At 40.7% G+C, this 19751-nt stretch overlaps 1 protein-coding gene across 2 annotated transcripts in view; it reads right to left on the reverse strand.

The window, feature by feature from the left end:
- Positions 1-393: 393 nt before the first annotated feature.
- The window catches only part of adgrd2 (adhesion G protein-coupled receptor D2), a 57474-nt gene continuing 38116 nt past the window's right edge, over positions 394-19751 (reverse strand). Inside the window, exons 20-25 of one of the 2 annotated variants that reach the window (XM_026186752.1) lie at positions 12830-12871; positions 12660-12713; positions 12419-12566; positions 4887-4945; positions 4770-4800; positions 394-2475 (exon numbers count right to left, since the gene is read on the reverse strand). In XM_026186752.1, the coding sequence (XP_026042537.1) occupies positions 2468-2475; positions 4770-4800; positions 4887-4945; positions 12419-12566; positions 12660-12713; positions 12830-12871 (342 nt within the window). In that variant the 3' untranslated portion in view covers positions 394-2467. Of the gene's footprint in view, positions 2476-4224; positions 4801-4886; positions 4946-12418; positions 12567-12659; positions 12714-12829; positions 12872-19751 lie in introns of those variants that run through there. The other variant, XM_026186751.1, reaches the window with a different exon arrangement.

The raw sequence follows: 19751 nt of genomic DNA on the forward strand, positions 1-19751 counted from the left end.
GTGGGCGTCGACAATCACTCCTCCAGCCTTACCTTTACGTCTGTCACACCACCTGCACACACGCACACACACGCACACACACACTTAGTGTTCCAATTGAGATAGTTATGTGTAATCACTCTGTATAGTATATTTATGTTGTGAAGTGAATATCTGCTGCAAGATAAAGATACATTTCAGCACAAAAACGTTCTCTGCTTTATGTTGAGGTCAAATTGCTACTACTGTGGAGCTGATTCTCTTGTTTTCACTTTCTTTGTTCTGGTCTTGGTTCTCTCTTCTTTCCTGTGAGTTGAGCGTCTGTCCTGTCTTAAACTGAAGTGCTTTTCTCCTCAAAGAGAGAGTGACCAAAATCTTTTTTTGTTTTTTAAATATATTTTATTGTAACAGCATCAAACCAATAAAAAAAAATCAATGAAGTAAAGCTCGATTGGTGTGTTGGCTGTTTTTACACAACATTCATCAGCTTTGCACTAAAGGCACAGAGCGTTGTTTCACTGTGGAAATATTCCCGTCAGTTATGTTATGTTGTACAACACGAGTGACATCCTGACAGGAATGTCAGTGGTTTGAAATATACAACAGTTATACTGACAGTTCTTCCAAAGGGTAGCATGTCTTTTAAAGATGTTTTTATTTATGCATTTAAAAAATATTTTTAACCTCCCAACATCTACCAGCTGATCAGTGACCTGTCTAGGGTTTGTTTGTTAGCCACATGCTAAACAGGCAGACTAGACAAACAACATGTTTCTGTCTAAAGCTTCTGTTGGCGTTTCAAATAAAATTCTATTTAAAGGTGTAGATGTTAATTTAATCACAGACAGGTCGCCAATGATCTGGTGGATATTAAGCGATTAAGGATGCCAGAACAGAAACTGTCTTCCTCTACTGTCCAACTACATAATCTCTAAATATGCACGATTTATAAAAACATGTCAAATTCTTACTTTGATATCTGAACAGTATTTTGATCATTTCCCCTCCACATACTGAGACCGTTGTTGCTGTAGAACAAATTACACGAGCACACAGTTACTGTGGCAAATAACACGAGCCAGATACATCCGATTTCAGGCACAAACATACTCATTGCTCCACTTGTTTGTTGAGATCTGGTCAGTACAAATCTGTGTTTTACACTCCACATGTTGAACTGTACGTCTACAGTCTTACTTTATGAACATTAAACCCACATTAATAATCTGAGTGGTCCGCTGAATCTGTTCCTTTTTCTCATCTTTAATGCTAAGCTGGATTCGGAGCTATTTCCACTGAACTTGTGGGCAGGAGGAAGCCGAATGAAGCCTGGCATTTATTGTGCATGAGATTTAAACGAATGAGAGAGCAACATGTCTAAATGTGTCTAAATGGGAAATATGATTAGATAACCATCCCATATACAAAGACACTTGCACATGGTTGTATTAGAAATTCATTATGGCAGCAGCTTCCAGTTGTTCCTGTTGTTTCCTGAATATGATGCAGAATTCCCTGGAACAGTTTTCAGGGAGGTACTTTAGATCTGCAATCACAGAAACCTGGAAAAAGCTCTAACTGACTGACAACAGGAGCACCGCGAAACACCTCCGAGCTGATGTTATTTGGGTGAAGTGAGGGTGAAGGTTACTGTGACAAAATATTTCTACAGACATTTAAACAAGTGGCCACAAACTCAAAGGTCTCCCGAGAAAAAAAACGAAACATCACTAATTTGTGTCGGATTATATGCACCTGTATATAAAAGATGGACACGCTTCCTCGTGTTTTCTGGACTCAGTATATTTTGCAGCCTGAATGTTTCGGGTGGGATCGTGCTGGTGTTCTGTGCAGGCCCGATCCACAGATATGCGCTAATTAGTGCTTAGCTGAAGACAGACTAATTAATGCGACCAAAATGGAGCACACTGCCCCACGCAGTATTTGTCAGATAACGCTGATGGGGGAGGAGTTAGCACACACCTGTTGGTTACAGGTGCCTGTCAGGAAAAGCAGCATCAGGCTGTAAACATGCTTTTTAATGCTGTCGAGTTTACGGGGACTGATTTGGATTTGGCATCGCACTTGTGCCCCTTTCTCTAATTAACAAAAGATGGAATGATAGAATCTATCGCTGCGCTGCGGGTCACCTGTGGGACATTGGATTTGCTCACAGTTAAGTGTGAGGTCGTAAAACCTGCTTCTGATTTTGCACTTTGAACTGAAAAACATGGGCACATTGTTCTGGAGCAACAACAGTGAACAGAGCACATTTTTGTGTGTGGACTGCGTGTCCTGGGATTTAAAAGCCTCTTCAGTCCAACATTTGCCAGACATCAAATGACTAAACTATCAGACGGATTCTGATGAGATCTGAGAAGAGGACAGTGACGGCATCGGGGCTTCATCTTCATCCATTTTTCAGCGTCATGACGATGGTGAAGATGCGTGTGTAGATACTGAGTGTAGGTTCCACTCCATTTGTAGTTCAACAACCTGCGTTGAAATAGCAAAGTGAAAGGCATTAGCTATGACTCCCGGCTCCGTCTGACATTTAATGTTGTCTGCGTTACGGGAGTGAGAGCATGTTTGTGTACAAAAGAGAAGAGGGGGACCGAGAGGAATGAAAGGCTGAGCGAGAGAGAGCAGGTGCTGGAGTGGTTAATGGCTGACAGCATGAATGGCCAGCGCTGAATTTTTCTGATTAAGGGAATGAACTTCTGCTTTGTCTCTGCTGTCAACAATGAACGCCCGCAGCACTCCAAACCGTCCTCCTAGGCGCCTAAACATTTAATGAATCTATTCCAAACTTCCTTCTCTCTACCGGCGGCCAATTTGGAGCCATTGAAGACAACCTAGCCCTCTGGAAATATGGGGACCATCTGTTGTGTGTGTCTGCACATTCATCTTTATGAAAGACAGCTATGCGGCCTAATGCTACACGCTAAGCAGGAAATAGAGACAATGGGAGAAAAGGTAACCTGCCCCTCCTTAATTTTTGCACCCCAGCTCTCTCTATTAAATGTGGATTTTCTTCACACCATTGGAAGGAATCTCATCATCCTAAGTGAAAAATTACAGCTACTATGTTTTCTTCTGCTCTTTGTGCAACAAGCATTGAAATTACTCTAAAAACAGCATTCCACATTCTAACAGCATTATAGAGCTCTTATACTATTAAAAGATAATATCAACAAAAGCCCACTGAAGTATATGAGTCACTTCATTCAGCCAACTCAAATGTCAAATGAGGAATTTGAATGAGCATAATTGCAGATGCTTATTTCTATTTTGTTCTCAAGGCTTTTTTGAATACGCCATGTAGTGTAGTTTGAAGGCAGATAAAGAAGAAACAGGTAGGATTCGAAGCACTCCTAACACTGGAATCTGTGAAGGCACAGAGGCCACAGATGGATATTAAAACGGTAGAGGCAGCCAACAGCACGCAGTCATTTTCAGAAACCTATAGGTGATGGCATTGACCAAACTCATCTCACAAAGAGTGAATAAACGCAGCTCTGCCATCAGAGGTTCTCTGATCAGAATGATCACAGAAGTATGGAGCACCCACCATCAGGCCAGGGTTAAGGTTTCATGTGCACATAGAAACAAAGGTTTAATTACACACTCTTTCTACACGTCCGGTCAGTGTAATGGTCGGCAGACTTGTACCGACCGCTCAAGCTGCTTTAACTTTACACACCAATTACAGTTCGGGCTTCAGTATCTTGCCCAAGGACACTTAAAACTGCACACTGGAGGAACAAGGGGCAGGTTGTCCCCACATCAGGTAGTGCAGGGACAACCTGAACCAACTGATGAGCCACAGCTGTCCATAATTCTAAGCCACAAGGACAGTTGTTGGCTACTATACAACAACTGGATATTAAGTGGTCAACAATGCGATTTACTTCTCTGGTACACAGCAAAATCTCCAGTGTTAAATTAACACTAGAGAGTGTCTATATGGGTCCACACCTCTGAGTGTTAAATTAACACTTTTGACAGTGTTATATGTTTAAAAGTAACCCAGTCAGTTTTGAAGATTAACAATGACTAACACTGAGCAGTGCTGATTTTCTAACACTGGAAAATAACTCAAAATGTTAGAAATATTCCAGTGTTAGAAAATCAGCACTGCTGTGGACCCATATAGACACTCTCTAGTGTTAATTTAACACTGGAGATTTTGCTGTGTACTGACGCCGACAATGAGCTGACAGGATTTCACAGATTTCATTTATTTTATGACCCCCTGAAATCCTGTGATTGTCTGATTTTTGCACACTGTGATACATCCAGTTTGCCCGTCTGAAATGGAGAGCACCAAGTAAGGCTTGTGAGCGAGTCCAGCAACAGACTTCAAATCAATTCAATGCAAAAACATTCATATTTTCAACAACTGCTGTTTGTTGTTTTTTTCAGAGAGGGTGTCTCTGTGTGAAGAAGAGCTCCTGCTGCTGTTTACTGTGCAGTTCAGTCACTGCTGCTCACATCAGACCAAAACAACTCGTGGCCTTTAATTCAGTCGTTCCACTTCACTGTTCACCGGCTGCCCTGCATTGCTGTGTTTGCTGTCAGTTTGTAATTATTTATTGCTGCTTCTCCTTAATTCTGACTTTCAGCTCGGTGCCACTATTTCAGCTCATCATGTTTGATACTTTCTTCTTTTCCTCACAAGTTCTCTTTGCATCATTTTCTCTGTTCTGCTGTTGAACTTGTGGTGTGAACGTAAAGCAACACATTCCCAACCAACTCAAACACAGTATCGGGGGATTTTAGCTCTGTACCTGATGGCTTGAACCCCGTCAGCTGTACCACCTGTTAACGACAAAAACACGATACATTCTTAGTCAGCAGATGTAATAGAAAACATTATGTATTGATAACGCATACACATGACTTACTTGGTTTCCGGATCCTGGGTTCAAAAAGAAACTCACAAAGCTCTCCTTTCTGAAACTCTCTGCAAGCACAAAATACACCTAATTGCATTTAAACTTTGCATTTGTCTTTGAGGACACACACAGTTGCTTATGCAAGGCCAAAGTAGTCTTATAAGCACATCACAGTACAAAGGAAGCTTTATAAAACACGGAGAGAATGAAAAATGCAAACAATTTGAATGACAAAAGAGCATTATGAGAATTTTCATGGAGAACTTTTTTCTTTTGTTTCTGCCTCTGTTTATTAACAATGAAGCGTTTAATCACTGCTTATGTCAGCAGGACAGATGGGATCAACTCATCTATGAAAAGAGCCGAGTCTGAAGCACACTATTAAAACGTATCATTCATTCAATCATCATGGCCAGGGGTCGGCAACCTTTCTGATGAGGCAAGGCAAGTTTATTTGTACAGCACAATTCAACAACAAGGTGATTCAAAGTGCTTTACAGAGACATTAGAAACAAGAACAAACAAAAAGCATGATTTAAAATTGATTAAAACAAGCAAATAAACTAACTAACTAATTAACAAACAAACAAACAACAGTATATAAAATCAAAACAGATAAAATCAGAACAGTAGATAAAATCAGTAGTTAAATGTAAGTTTTGAAATTTAAGCTTAAAGTGTGGATTTGGTGCTTTATTCAAATGCAGCTGAGAACAGGTGAGTCTTCAACCTGGATTTAAATAAACTGAGTGTTTCAGCTGATCTGAGGCTTTCTGGGAGTTTGTTCCAGATATAAGGAGCATAAAAGCTGAATGCAGCTTCTCCGTGTCTGGTTCTGACTCTGGGAACTGATAAAAGACCGGATCCAGATGACCTGAGGGATCTGGAAGGTTCATACTGGGTCAGGAGGTCATTGATGTATTTTGGTCCTAAACCATTCAGAGCTTTATAGACCAGCATCAGAACTTTAAAGTCTATCCTCTGACGGACAGGCAGCCAGTGTAAAGACCTCAGAGCTGGACTGATGTGGTCCACTTTTTTGGTCTTAGTGAGGACTCGAGCAGCAGAGTTCTGAATGAGCTGTAGTTGTCTGACTGATTTTTTAGGTAGACCTGTAAAGATGCTGTTACAGTAATCAAGCCTACTAAAGATGAATGCAGGGACTAGTTTTTCCAGGTCCTGTTGAGACATCAGATCTTTTATCCTTGATATATTCTTGAGGTGATAGTAAGCTGACTTTGTTATTGTCTTAATGTGTTTTTGAGGAGTGCATCTAAAATTCCCCCAGAGGTCAGTGTGCCATATGATTGCATTAGCAATAAATTTAATAATGCTCTATACTAACAGTTACTCACTCTATAGAACCACTTTATAGAATTGTATTTGTTCGCAGATGTTGGCAGCTGTCAGCGAACAGTTATCAGCTATATGAAACAAATCCATAACAAGAACTCCATAACAGCAAATGAACTGTACAACAGAAAATGCAAATGCTATTTATGGCCTCCTCACAACAATGATAAGAAAAATAAACTGGGCCAATATGGCATGTTTGTTAATACAGAGACACACATGTTAATGTGATCGCTGGTCTCCGAGTGTCCAGCGTTCAGACGGCTACCTGAGGACTCGTGTGAGAGAAAATCTGCTCACACAGACATGTAGAGCCAAACACTGTCAGTAAGGCCTCTGCAATGTTCTGAAGACAGTTAAACCTGTCAGGTAGTGACGTCCAGCAGGTGAACATGCAGCTCCATGAACACGCACAGCTGTGGATTCCAGCTGTGCTCGTAGTTCTGCAAACTTTGACCCCACAGAGTCAAGCTTTTCAGTTCAATCAGCTGCATTTCGATGTCCTCTGTGTCCAACCAGTTAACGAGAGACAAATCCAGCTGCTCATTAAAGCTTTCTGGTTTGAATGGCTTGAATCTGGTAGTTGGGGTTGTTAGCTAACATACTGTCATTAAGAAGCAGCACAACTAATGTGTCTATGCGAGCTAATTTGCGATGTGCAAAGTGACAAACAAACAAGAGAGTAAAGCTGATCAGCTGATCATTGATCAGTTTCATGATTGAAGTAGCAACAGTAGAGGGAGGGGGGATATGGAGGACCACAAGAGCCTCGAAATAAAGAATTCTGTGCTTAAATAATGAATTGTACAATTCTGCATTTGTAAATTCATTTTTGAATTCCAATTTAATAAACTTCATTTCAAAAACCATTTTCGAATTGCACTTTAATATTAAGTGATTTTCAAAATGCTTCAATTTCCCTTTCCTGTTTGCTCAGGGATTAATTTTTGGATTAGCAGTTGGATTAACAACTTCATTTTAAAAATCCTGCTGCTATTCAAATTAGCCACACCGTGGGATGTAAGGAGCTCTCTGATTGGTTGGTCAGACACAGGCTGTCTGCCTGGACTTTTGTAGCTCATAGCTTCGCCCTGCTAAGAAGCGTGTGTGCTCGTGCAAAGGCCGTCCAACCTCGGGATTTACACTCGGCTCTACACGGATAAATGAAGAATGAAGGAACCCTGCAGCGAAACGGAGAGCCCAACCTCTGACTGAGTGCCTGTTTATGCAGTCTGACCACCTGTGAAGGTAACATGCTAACATGGCTAACGCTAGCATCACCGCACGTAGCCCCGTTATTTTAAGGTCATCTTAGCTTAGCTTCTTCACAAATAAAGCTGGAAGCAGCTCAGACTGTTAGAACCAGCACTGAGGCCTGTTACATTTATACAGTGTTAGAGCGACGGCCTTTAAACTAGCGATTAAAATGCTGACAGTAAACCCGTCAGTCCAGATGTTACCACATTACTTTGTGATACTTAAGAGTTAAAACAACTGAGACAGGCTGATTAAAACTGGAGATCACACTACTGGTTTCAGTTCATTTAATATGTGAGTGCACTGATTCATTCTCAACTGGACATAAACGATGATCAAAGGTTGTATGTATGAGGAATTCATCCAATCCCAGCCTCTAACACAGTGCGCTGAATCTTAGCTTTGAATGTCCAATATATTCTAATCAGTGCAATGTAAGCATTCACTGAACCCACAGTATCTACACCTGTGTGGCAAATGTGTGGTAAAGACACAGATAATGAAATTTAATTATTAATACAATATACATCATGAGAAACAAAAGCTGAAATTGATTCAGCTCAGTACTTTTCTCTGTATGCTGTGATTATAAAGGCCTTAAATTCTGTGATATATACTGTAAATGATTTTCACAGAGGTCTTAAAGTAGTTAAATCACTGCTGATAGTCTGGTTGTTCATATTTTCACGTTTTTGTGTCTGTAGGGCTGTTTGATGACGATGTGGACTCCTCTGGGACATGAGGACACACCCACATCTGTTCCATACTGCAGCCATTAGGGCTGCCACGATTTGTCGACTAGTCACGATTACGTCGACTATCAAAATCGTCGACGACTAATTTAATAGTCGAAGCTTCGTTTGAAGCTTTGTAAGATCACAAAAGACGCAGGAATAAGTAGCAGGATTTAAGAGTGTAATAACGGACTGAAACAGAAGATGGCAGCACTGCATGTACAAGGATGCCAGCTGCCGTTAAACCCCGAAGAAGAACAAGCTGTGTCCCAGAATTCATAGCGCAGCCCAGCTCAGTTTCCACCAATGGTGGCAGCTAGTTAGTTTTAATATTACTTATTATTCTTTCTGGGTCACAAAATAAACGTTTAACATATTTTCAGGCTTGAATGTAGCTGTGTAAACCTCAAATATCTGCTCAGTTTATCAAGACACCACATATTTTCAAAAGCGCTCCGACGTTTTCGGAGACGTCTGTTACCCACTAGCTCGTTAGCGAGCCGGGGGCAAGGCTCACTAGAGCCATGAGAACACCGGACTCCCGGCCGTCACTTAGATAACTTTAAAATGTTATTGTTTGGCTTTTTTTAGTATTTTATTTGTTCCTGAGTAAATCAGTTTGTCTGAGATTAAAGTTATAGTTTTTACACAGCTGAATAAACGTCAAGCAGACAGCTGATTATCAGAAGTGTGAGATGCTCCAGAATATACTCCGGTGTCCTGTTATATTTTAGATAGCAAGGAGTTTATTAAACTTCACCGAAACAATCTGCAAGTTTAATTAAAATTTAATAAACTATCATCTTGTCTTTATTTTTAGTTAGCACAGACCTTAAACACTTAAAGCTGTAAGCTAATGATAGTTATATGAGAGCAGATGCTGCTGGTGCAATAAGCTGTAGTTTTACGTCCAATGGATGATGATCTGATTAGTCGACTAATCGCAAAAATAATCGGTGACTAGTCGACTATCAGAATAATCGTTTGTGGCAGCCCTAGCAGCCATTGATGCTGTTACGGGTGTGAGTCAGCTTTGGGGCCTCAGACGCACACACTGGAAAACCAGCACCTGGACTTCATGCAGGAGAGACTGCATGAAGTTTTTATCTGATGTCAAATGTATAGAAATCATACATATACCAACAAGACTGTACATCACTGTCACCACAGCGTCTGTTTTCATTCACCAGGTATTATGGCTGTAATACCTGGTGGGCCGGTCTCTAGGCCGATGTTCTGTCCCAGTCCAGCCCTGCGCACGACACGCAGTGAATTAATCTGAGAAGGTGCTTTAAAAAATAAATGGCCGGGCCAGCGCTGCACATCGCAAATTAGCTCGCATAGACACATTAGTTATGCCGCTTCTTAATGACGGTATCTTAGCTAACAACCCCAACTACCAGATTCAACTTGTAATTGGCTAAAAATAACTTCGCCTACCGGTGAGAGGGACGTTGCTAGCTGACAGTTTTTTCAAGTGATGTTGAAATTTCCACGTTCCAACACTTCAAATGCTTCAGCAGCTGTTCGCTCAGCGCAGCATCAGCACTGCGGAAATACACGGATACATCCGTAGACTCGAGACAGATAAAACCAGAAAGCTTTAATGAGCAGCTGGATTTGTCTCGCATTAACTGGCTGGACACAGAGGACATGCGCGTGGCTCTTGTGGTCCTCCATAGGGGGAGAGAATGAGAGGAGAAGAAACAGCTGTGCAGCAAAGACACAGAATAAATCCAGCTTTGCGTCTTTTTCCATTGTAGCTGAAGTCCGGGACAAACTGTGTTCCTTTTCAGCTCAATACGAAACGCGTAATATTTTCTCTGAATACGAGACAGGTTGGCAACTCTACTAACTAACCTTATGAATAAAATAAAGTTCACTATCAGTAACATCATAGCACCACCCAGCTGTATAGAAACTCTGTCATGCTAGCTCACGCAGTACGCGTTATTGCAACTGACTGTAAAAAGTCAGCACAACGAAAATAAACTCCAGCTAAACTTGGTTTATATCTGACCCAGATAGACTGCAGCTCATAACTTCTCACCTGAAGTTCAGTTCACCTGACACTCGGACCGGCAGCCGCCCCGGGTCTCTCCTCCTCCTGCCTCCCCTTTCCCTCATCCACCTGCTGGCCTCTGTGGAAGCTCCGCCACAGCCACCACCAAATAACTGAGTTATTTTTCACATCGGCCAGCATCTGCCCAATCCACCACCTTTTGTTTATACCGTTACAAAACAAAAGAAATCATCGGCCCATAAAAACGAAAAATCACGGCCAGTCCAACTATGGTCGTGCCATCAGTTAACCCTTCGTGTGCCCAGGGTTGCCGACCCCCGATCATGGCTAATGACTTCTGAGGGAAGTCTTGTTCAGAGATGACGATCTTTCAGTGACCTGAAATATGGAGAATAGATTTTTCTTGTTTTTAATGACCTGCTGAAGGTTGGTCCAGCATCCCTGTCAGGACTGTTTGAAAGTGTTGTTTTAGATGATTTACATCACAAACATTACAGAACATATTCTTTGGCACTGATATAGTGATGCAGCTGTCACAGCAATGTGACCCAACATGTTCATAAATGATGCTGACTCAGTGCATTTAAATACGCTGCTGAGGTGTCCTTCACAAACATCGACGTAACAATCTGGGCAAGAGACTCAGCGTTTCACATCACAGACAGCTCGTCATCTCTAATAGAATATTTGAAGCAAACATGCTGTTTTTCTTGACCTTAACTCAAGTTAGTTTTTATTTATATAGCTCAATTTCCAAACAACAACCATCTCAATCATCATAGCAGGGAGGAAGAACTCCACTGAACCAAGCACATAAGGAAGTTATCATGCTTCTACAGGTTGATGGTCCCCTGATTTAGCCCTAACAGGGGACCATGTTAGGGATTGGGTTAGCTGACCAGAGGGGCCGATGGCGCGATATGGCAGCCTTGCTTCTGTCAGTCTGCCCCAGGGCAGCTGTGGCTACAACCGTAGCTGCCTCCACCAGTGTGTGAATGTGAGAGTGAATGAATAGTGGCATTGTAAAGCGCTTTTCGGGGCCCTCAAAGCGCTATATAAATGCAATCCATTATCATTATAACAATAAGTTCTATGATAACAAACTCACTCATATTCACGCCTGGATGAGTTTTCCAGAATCATTTTGATATGAAATGTTTCTAAATGTCACAGTGTTGTTACTGAGTTTGTGCCTTCGTCCAAATACTGAACTAAGTCACCTGACTAACCTTCTAGTTTGCTTAATGTGTGCATTAAAGTACATATCTTGGTTATAAATCAGACTCCATGGTTCTCACTATTCTTCTAGAGGTGAAAAATAACTCGTGCAAGACTTTTTGTCTTCAAAACATGCCTTTAGTTTAACTGAAGGATTTGCAGATAAATATAACTGCACCACAATAATACTTCATTCAATGTTTTCTTATGATAATATTCACAATGGCCAAAAGTCAGTTGATGATGGCTGCATCACATCCACAGCATCTGATAAGTCTGAAGGATGGCTGATTTATTATAGTTTCCACAATAACAGTTTTTGTAACTCACAAAGACTCATAACACTGAAGCTGGATCAAGGTGATGTTTTCTTGCTGTCTCCAGAGGAGGCAGCCGCTGTGTAGTGTTCACAGAAACATCATTCAGCTACACTGCAGTGGGATTGCTTCATCAGATAGGGTCATAATCAGATTCATTTTGTGTTTTGCATTGGGTGATAAACCTGTTGAGTCATAAATGTATAAAGTGTGATCAAACATTATCATAAAAAAACTTTTTAATCAGCCAAAGCCCAACAATAAGACGATTATGGTGATTGTGAGGCAAATATACAGGCGGGTCTATGTGCATTTAGATAACCAGGGCTACAGAACCTGAAAACATGTAGATGCTAATAATCACTGTCTGTTTCATGGAGTTTGCAAAAAGTTTTTTTGAGATTGCTCCGCCCACCTCACCCACCTCCCTATTCAGTTTTGTTCTCAGTGTTGGGGTGAGAGCAGGCTGGGCAGTTTGCTCTGGGTCATTACTTATTGCACTGTACATCTGACCAGTGCTGCAGCGTTTGGCTGAATCTGAGCCTTCTTCTAACAGCAGACACATGATCAGTAAACTCCAATCAGTGTTCTTAACAAAATGTGTGATATTTGAGTGAGGAGCACATCACGTCAGCTCACCGTTCTTGATGACCATGGATGTGGAAGTAGTGCCGGCAGGTACAGACGTCTCACTGGTCTCAGGGCTGGAGGTCGTCGGTAGGCTGTGGCCCCAGGAAGTGATCGGGGTCCTCTGAGAAGGTAGGAAGCTGGTTGGCTGGGAGCAGTTCTGCCAAAACATCACAATCCAGTCCATATTTCAGTCCACTTTTCTGAAGAGGGAATTTATTTTCTGTCCCGATGGATCCTTCTGCCCACTCACCGTGAAAGATAAGGCCTTTCTCTTTTCTTTGATCCTCTTTATGGCATTCCTCACCTAAATGAGAAGCAGTCTTTACACCCACTGATTTGTCCAAAAGGCTTGCAGCCTCACATAATGCACAAGGATGTGCTCTGATTTTGCAGGACAAAAGCTGGACTGAATGCATTTACCTCACTGTTGTAAACAGCATAGACTAAGAAGATGTACAGACCCTGTGGAGAGAAGAGAGGTGCACTAAGAAGCACGTATGAAGACAGAAAAGAATCATCTCCATTCATACTGACTATATGGATTTCACTGCTCTGTTTTGTAACCTCGCTCAAACAAAGCTTTCATACTGTGGTACCGTCATTCGATGTGGTTTTCTACTCCTGACAAGAGCTGCAGTTAGAGTCAGCAAATTTCAGCTTCAGCTCAACTGAACGCAATACTACAAATTTTAGAGCTGCATTTCATGGCTCCCCAAAAAGCTGATTCTGTTCATGTGGACGTAGAAACGATTCATCACTCATCCAAGTGACTTCATCAGTCTCAGCTGTAGGTTTCCTCAACCTGATAATCAGAGCACTGTTCATTGATCAGTGCCCATGAGTACCATTCACAGAGAGTTGGAAAGTAATCAGATGTTGTGCTAATAATGTAGGTAAAATATAATAATTACATGTAAAATACTTAAGGCTGTATAGAAATACTTACTGAGATGTGTGACCACTAACCATGTCATATATCAACTTGTCCAAGTGACCCCAGTCACATAGCCCTAGATTGTCAGTGACAGCTGGTCACCACCTGTGTATTACCCAGCTGGCACAACCCTTTTTGTGATTGCTTTGGTTGCTCCAATAGTGCTGCAATTGTAGTTTGAATGGAAGCGATGGACTCTACAAACACTGTCCAGGTTCTCTCAGTCGTAGTGAAACTTTGAAAAATGTGACACAAACTGGAAATGGAGATTAATCGCCTTCAAAGTAAAAGCTGTATCTTCTGAAAAATGGCTGCAAAGGCAAAGCTTCTCCATCTTCAGTCTGTGCCACACTTTTTCAGTTGCATTGCTGCTCAGCTAGTGTTTGCAGACAAACATGCATCTATGGGGAATGAGCCAGCAATCAGAACAATAGCTATGAAGGTTTTTACTGCAGCAGCTTGCTTTCACCCAGCAAAGACAGCACCCTCCAGAAACCACTGCCAAGCAGTAACCAGTATTAGTATCACATCCACTATGGCAGACAACTACTGATGATGTGATGTGAGAACTGAACAGGCTGGATTCACAGATTTTGAATTCTGTCAGAATGAGGCTGTCAGACGCCCAAATCAGAAATAAAATAAAATCCTCAGCAAAGAATTCCTCTTCTTCATAATAACTCCACTTTATAAGCATTTTGAATGTAAGCATTCATCCTGTGTGCAACACACCCACCACCCCTCCTCTTCAAATATCCAGCCTTGCGTGTCTCTTACTTTGTCTGAGCTCACAGACTCATTTCTAATTGCGTCCCTTATTACTCCCAAAGACAATGTTAGCATCTCCCATCTTTTTGTTGTGCAACTCTGCCAGACGTTGACTGATCTCACTAGCATGTTGTGACGCTCTCCTTGCACTCTTCCTCCACCTTCATTACCTCTGCTTCTTGCATCTTCACCGTTACACCTGTTGCCTTCCCATTCACACATATATATCCTGTCTTCTGCTCTCGACATACATTCCCCTTCTCTACAGAGCATACCTCCACATTTCCAGGTTTCCCCCACCTGCTCCCTACTCTCACTGCAGATCAGTGTTGTCTAATAACATCATTATCACAAAGAGTCTCCTGCCTGACCTCATCTGTCAGCTTGTCCAGCAACATTTAATCTTTTCCCTCACTTGCTGCTCCTTCTTTAATCCCTTTCTGATGCAAACCTCCCAGTTTCTCCAGGCCTGGGACCAGCATTGAGAGTACACTGGTTTGTGGTTCCCCATGGCTGGTTTCTGTTATGCTAGGTCTTTATTATTGTTAATATTTGGTTTCTTGTTAAATTATTGCCTTTGTGTGTATAAATAAGCATGTTCTGTGTGACATAGCTCTTACTAAAGCCTCTGTGTTCTTACTAGTATTTTAAGTACATATATCCAACATGTCTTTAGTTCTTAATTCTTTTGATTATGAAAACAAATGTAATTTTACTAAAAATTAAAAATATATTTTTTTCATTATTAAGTTACTTTTGTTCTCGGGTCATAGTTAAAAACTACAGTGTGTAAAATGAATGATAAATGTAAACAGATGTCGTGAAACATTTAAATACTGCAGTCAGTTCATTGTATGATTAATAGGTAACTGGCTTGAATGGTTCAACTACTGAACTGGACAGTGTGTGAACATTTATTAATTCATCAGCGTTATTTGTTTTCCAACACATGTTATGTCTTTTCCTGGAGTAACACTTTTAATTTCAGACTTTGCTGAAGGTGCAGAAGACATGCAGTCTCATAAATGCTCATGTAAATACAAAGAGATGGGACTATAGTAGCTATGCTGTACTATAGCTACTGTACCCCCCTCCACCATAACCTGCAGTGTGTCTAACCTCAAATGATATGTTATTATTCTTTCTCTCTACACCCTTGTTTTTTCTTTTTTGTGGAAAGAAGAAGAAGACAGGCTGGCCCAGCATCCTCCTCCTACCTACATGAGGAAAAACTCCTACTGTAGTGTTATCTGCCCTCAGCTGGACACTGGCAGTAAATCTAAATTAACTAGCAGCTCTCTGAGGGTCACCCAGGGGCTAGCTCATTTTGATTAATTAAAGACCTGGGAAGGGCAAAGAGGGGTGGGAGGTTTAGGAAAGGACAAGAGAAGAAGGAAGGAGGCAGAGAGGGAGAGATGCACAGAAAGCTACAAGAATAACAGAGCCAGTGTGTGGAAAGAGGGACGTAAGGATGAATGTGAGAGAGGAACTGAGTCCTGTGTTATCAGGAGAGCTCGAAGTAGATGTGGTATGACCTGTGGTTCAAAGTACTGACTGCCACCTCCCACACACACACACACACACACACACGCACATAAACAGAACACAAAGACATATTAAAGTATTTTGTGGTGAACTGCTGCAGCTTGGCGGTGGTGCACTTTTAGAGCTCAAGTCAGTGATGTCACTTCCTGCATCGTCATGATCATCTATCAGATAAACAAAACTTGTCTTCTGTCAGCACTCAGATATATGAACATCTGCCAAAAGTTCTTCAAACCAACTACTTATTGAAGTTTAGTGATATAGGAGGTGTCTCCAGCATCTCTCACACACACACACACACACACACACACACACACACACACACACACACACACACACACACACACACACACAAAACAACAGCAGATATCACAGCAAAAAATAAAAAATCATATTACTGCTAAAATACTGATACTAATGACTACTGAGAGAAAGTTGTTCATTGTGACCTGGTGAATGTTGAAAGATTAAAATATGCCCATATGGAAAAGATATTTATAGGTCTTATAAAGTTTGTATCTGTCTTGTGTGAAACTTGTATGAAAAGCATACAAGAATGAAAACAGATATAAGATCCCTTGAAAAATGATATAAATGAAACTTGTATCTTTTGGATATTTACTAAAACAATATATGAAAGTGGCCACTTTCATGAGTGAATCATATCAGCCTTATATGAGTCACTATATGAAGAAGGCCACATCTGATGCAAGTCTTTTATAAGTTTATTCTATTTCTTTTCCATATGGGGAGCAACTCAGTGGCACCATGATCCTGTATGCACTGTTTTTATGTATTTATTTTTTCCATGCATCTCGAAAACTACTCTGTTAAACAACGCTGCAGATGCTTTACATTCTGTAAAGGCCTGTGCTGGAGATGTGTCTGTGGCTGCATTCTCTTATGAAAGCTGGTATTTGAGGTATAACTGGGGTTAATCTTATTAGATATAAGTCCCTGTAGCAGTAATGAAGAAATGGAGCCTGCAATGCTGTTTTTTCTTCTTTCTCCCATAGTGTGGATGTTTTCTGTCTCCTTACAACCTTCTTCTCTTTTCCCTTCTCTTCCCTTTACTCCTAATGGCTGCTCCACCATTAGCCTGGTTCTGCCGGATGTTTTTTCCTGGTGCTTGCTCATAGGTAATTATCTGATTGTTGGTGTGTCTCCCTAATTTTGTTGAGTCATGAATTGGCTTGAACTGAAAGGCAGCCTGATTGCTCATCTCTGTTGCAGGTACTTGTTGGCTTTGGTTGGCATACAGTCAGTTTTAATGCCATACTGCTTTTTATTGCTACAAACTGTGTGTTAGGTTATTGTCTAAATGACTGAAGAATGTACGTATAAGGACATCACTGTATCAATAATGTGATTGTAATGTGATTTCACATTACACAATACTTCTGACATTTCATACGTATGCTGTCTTTGGGAGTAGTGTTAAAAAGATGGCATACATTGTCATTGCTATGCAGATCATATCCAGCTTTATTTATTCAGACATGTCTGCAGTAATCATGTTATCGCCTGGATTTCAGTCCCGCCTTCAATAGAAGGTTATTCTCATTAGATCCCCGCCTGCTTATGAGTCTGCATGTGGCGTTCTCATTTATCATCAAACCTGACAATCGCCCTAAAACTCCTTCACTTCATGCAGAACACTGCAGGCTTACATGTGCTTCCTACAGTTTCCTAAAGTACAATGAGAGGCTTCAGCTATCAGGACCCTCTACTATGGAACCAGCCCCCAGTTTGAATTATAGTTGTATTATTGTTCATGAATACAAGTGAATTGAATTGAGTTGAATTGGATTTGAACTTTAGGATTAAAATGAGTCTTTTTGATCAAGCTTATAATTGAAGTGAAACTGAATCCCCTGGTGTGGTGCAATAGACTTCTGAGAGGCTTCCCATGATGCACTGAGCATTTCTTCTTCACTCATCACTTTTCAGGCTCTGTGTGTTTATACACCACTACTGTACTGAATTTTAATAGAGGTGGTATTCTCCAGAGGTGGGACCAAGTCATTGTTTTGCAAGTCTCAAGTAAGTCTCAAGTCTTTATCCTCAAGTCTCAAGTCAAGTCTCAAGTAATGTCAGGCCAGTCAGAGTCGAGTCTCAAGTCACTGGTGTAAAAGTCCGAGTCAAGTCACAAGTCTGAAACTTTGAATTTCAAGTCCTTTCGAGTCTTTAAAAAAAAACGAAAAAATAATGTTGCAGTTATGCTAAATGTAAATATTAGACCATGTAATTTTAAAATCTGTGTTTTTCTCAACACATGACAAAATAGTGAACTTAGAAAATATACACAAATTGTGAAATTGCACCTCTTTAGAATGCAGCTCAATTAAACCTAGCTCCAAGAATAATTTTCACCGACAGTTCTGAGATAAGCTGCATGTTATTCTTGGATGCGGTTGTAGAACCGGCTTTAAAATCGCATGACAAAAATATCATACACATTTAAAAAAAACTGTATCATCAACGTAGCCTGGACAACATTTGCTAGTTAGATGAAGTCAGCTATCTCATCGTAGCATATTTATATGCATATTTATAATCATACGGCTCTTGGAGTGAGTGCACACACTCATGAAGTTTAGTAACTTCCGGTCACTGCAACAAGCCCAGGTACAGTTTACCGACGGATGGGTGCAGGACCTTGAAATGCACCGTGTAGAACGAAAGACCATCGTACATATCATAAGTTTACCAGTCTCACAAATCGTCGTCATAAATACACATTCATTAACCGTTTATTAATAGGACCTTTGAGCTTAACGGTAATTAATTAGTAGTGGAAATAATTTCTGGTAGCATCACAGAAATGTAGCAGTGACAATAATACTGTAATCTGTAATCGTACTGGGCAATTAGTGATACAATAATAATACAACAGCTTCTTGACATTTTTGTGTTTCTTTTTATCGCTGTGTAACTGATTTTAATTGAAAGCCTGCGTGCGCTAGTACTGCTTGCCACGAGTTCCCAGAATCCTTTGCGGTTTTACCCCTGAATGACGTCACATTTTCAATCTCTATATAATATGCATGTTAAATTTTATATTTGGGGTAAAATATCAAGTCTTTTCAAGTAAACCGGTTCAAGTCCAATTCAAGTCCCAAGTCATTGGTGTAAAAGTCCAAGTCAAGTCACAAGTCTTAGAACATTTTTTCAAGTCAAGTCTAAAGTCATAAAATTAATGACTCGAGTCTGACTCGAGTCCAAGTCATGTGACTCGAGTCCACACCTCTGGTATTCTCCGCTGTTGTGCTGGTTACACTAACATGTATCGTCACAACATCACAGCACTGGATACACTTCACTATGCAGCTGCTAACCAAGAAGGTGGAGGAAGACTGAACCACTGGAAGAGGCTGGGGTTCTTTGTTTCCCTCTTTACAACAAAAGTGCAAAATGCTTTAAACCTTTTTTAATACATTTCATCATTTTAACAATAAACCTTTTTGACAAAAGTAACCAAGTAATTGATTGCTTGAATACCTAATTCAACCCATTCAAGTGAAAAGGCCGCCCGAATGAGCCAATGGGAGATTCTTAAACATTTATTGGGTGTTCAAAGACTTTCCACGCTACACAACACATTCACCAATTCACGAACACATCCATATTGCACTTTATTCTATGCACTTTTTAAATTTTTTGAATCACACCCACTCACTGACTGATGCACCTGGAGCTACTCTCAGTATAGAATTGTTCCCTTGAAAAGCCGAGGTTAAAAGCACTGACATTCCAGTTAGTAGATAACCCCCAATACATAAGCAACTGTAATGTTGCAGTAATTATGATTAATAAAACACAAATGTTACTTTTCACAAGACAGTCTACAGTTACACCTCTGCTTTCTAACCATACAAAACAACCAATACTTGTTATTGTCTCTTTGTTGTATCATTTGAAGTATGCGGTTATCTGAGAGCATCTCATTGGGCAGTTACCTTCAGGGAGTCCTCTGTGCTGTTTGGTCCAAAGACCTCTGTGGTGTGTTTTATTAATGTTTCATCACGCTGAGCTTGTGTATTATATGTTTCTGTATGCCATTTACTCATTTAAGAGCCTCTCCTGTAGATGACA

The sequence above is a fragment of the Astatotilapia calliptera genome, chromosome 12 (assembly GCF_900246225.1).
Source record: "Astatotilapia calliptera chromosome 12, fAstCal1.2, whole genome shotgun sequence".
Taxonomy (NCBI): Eukaryota; Metazoa; Chordata; class Actinopteri; order Cichliformes; family Cichlidae; genus Astatotilapia; species Astatotilapia calliptera.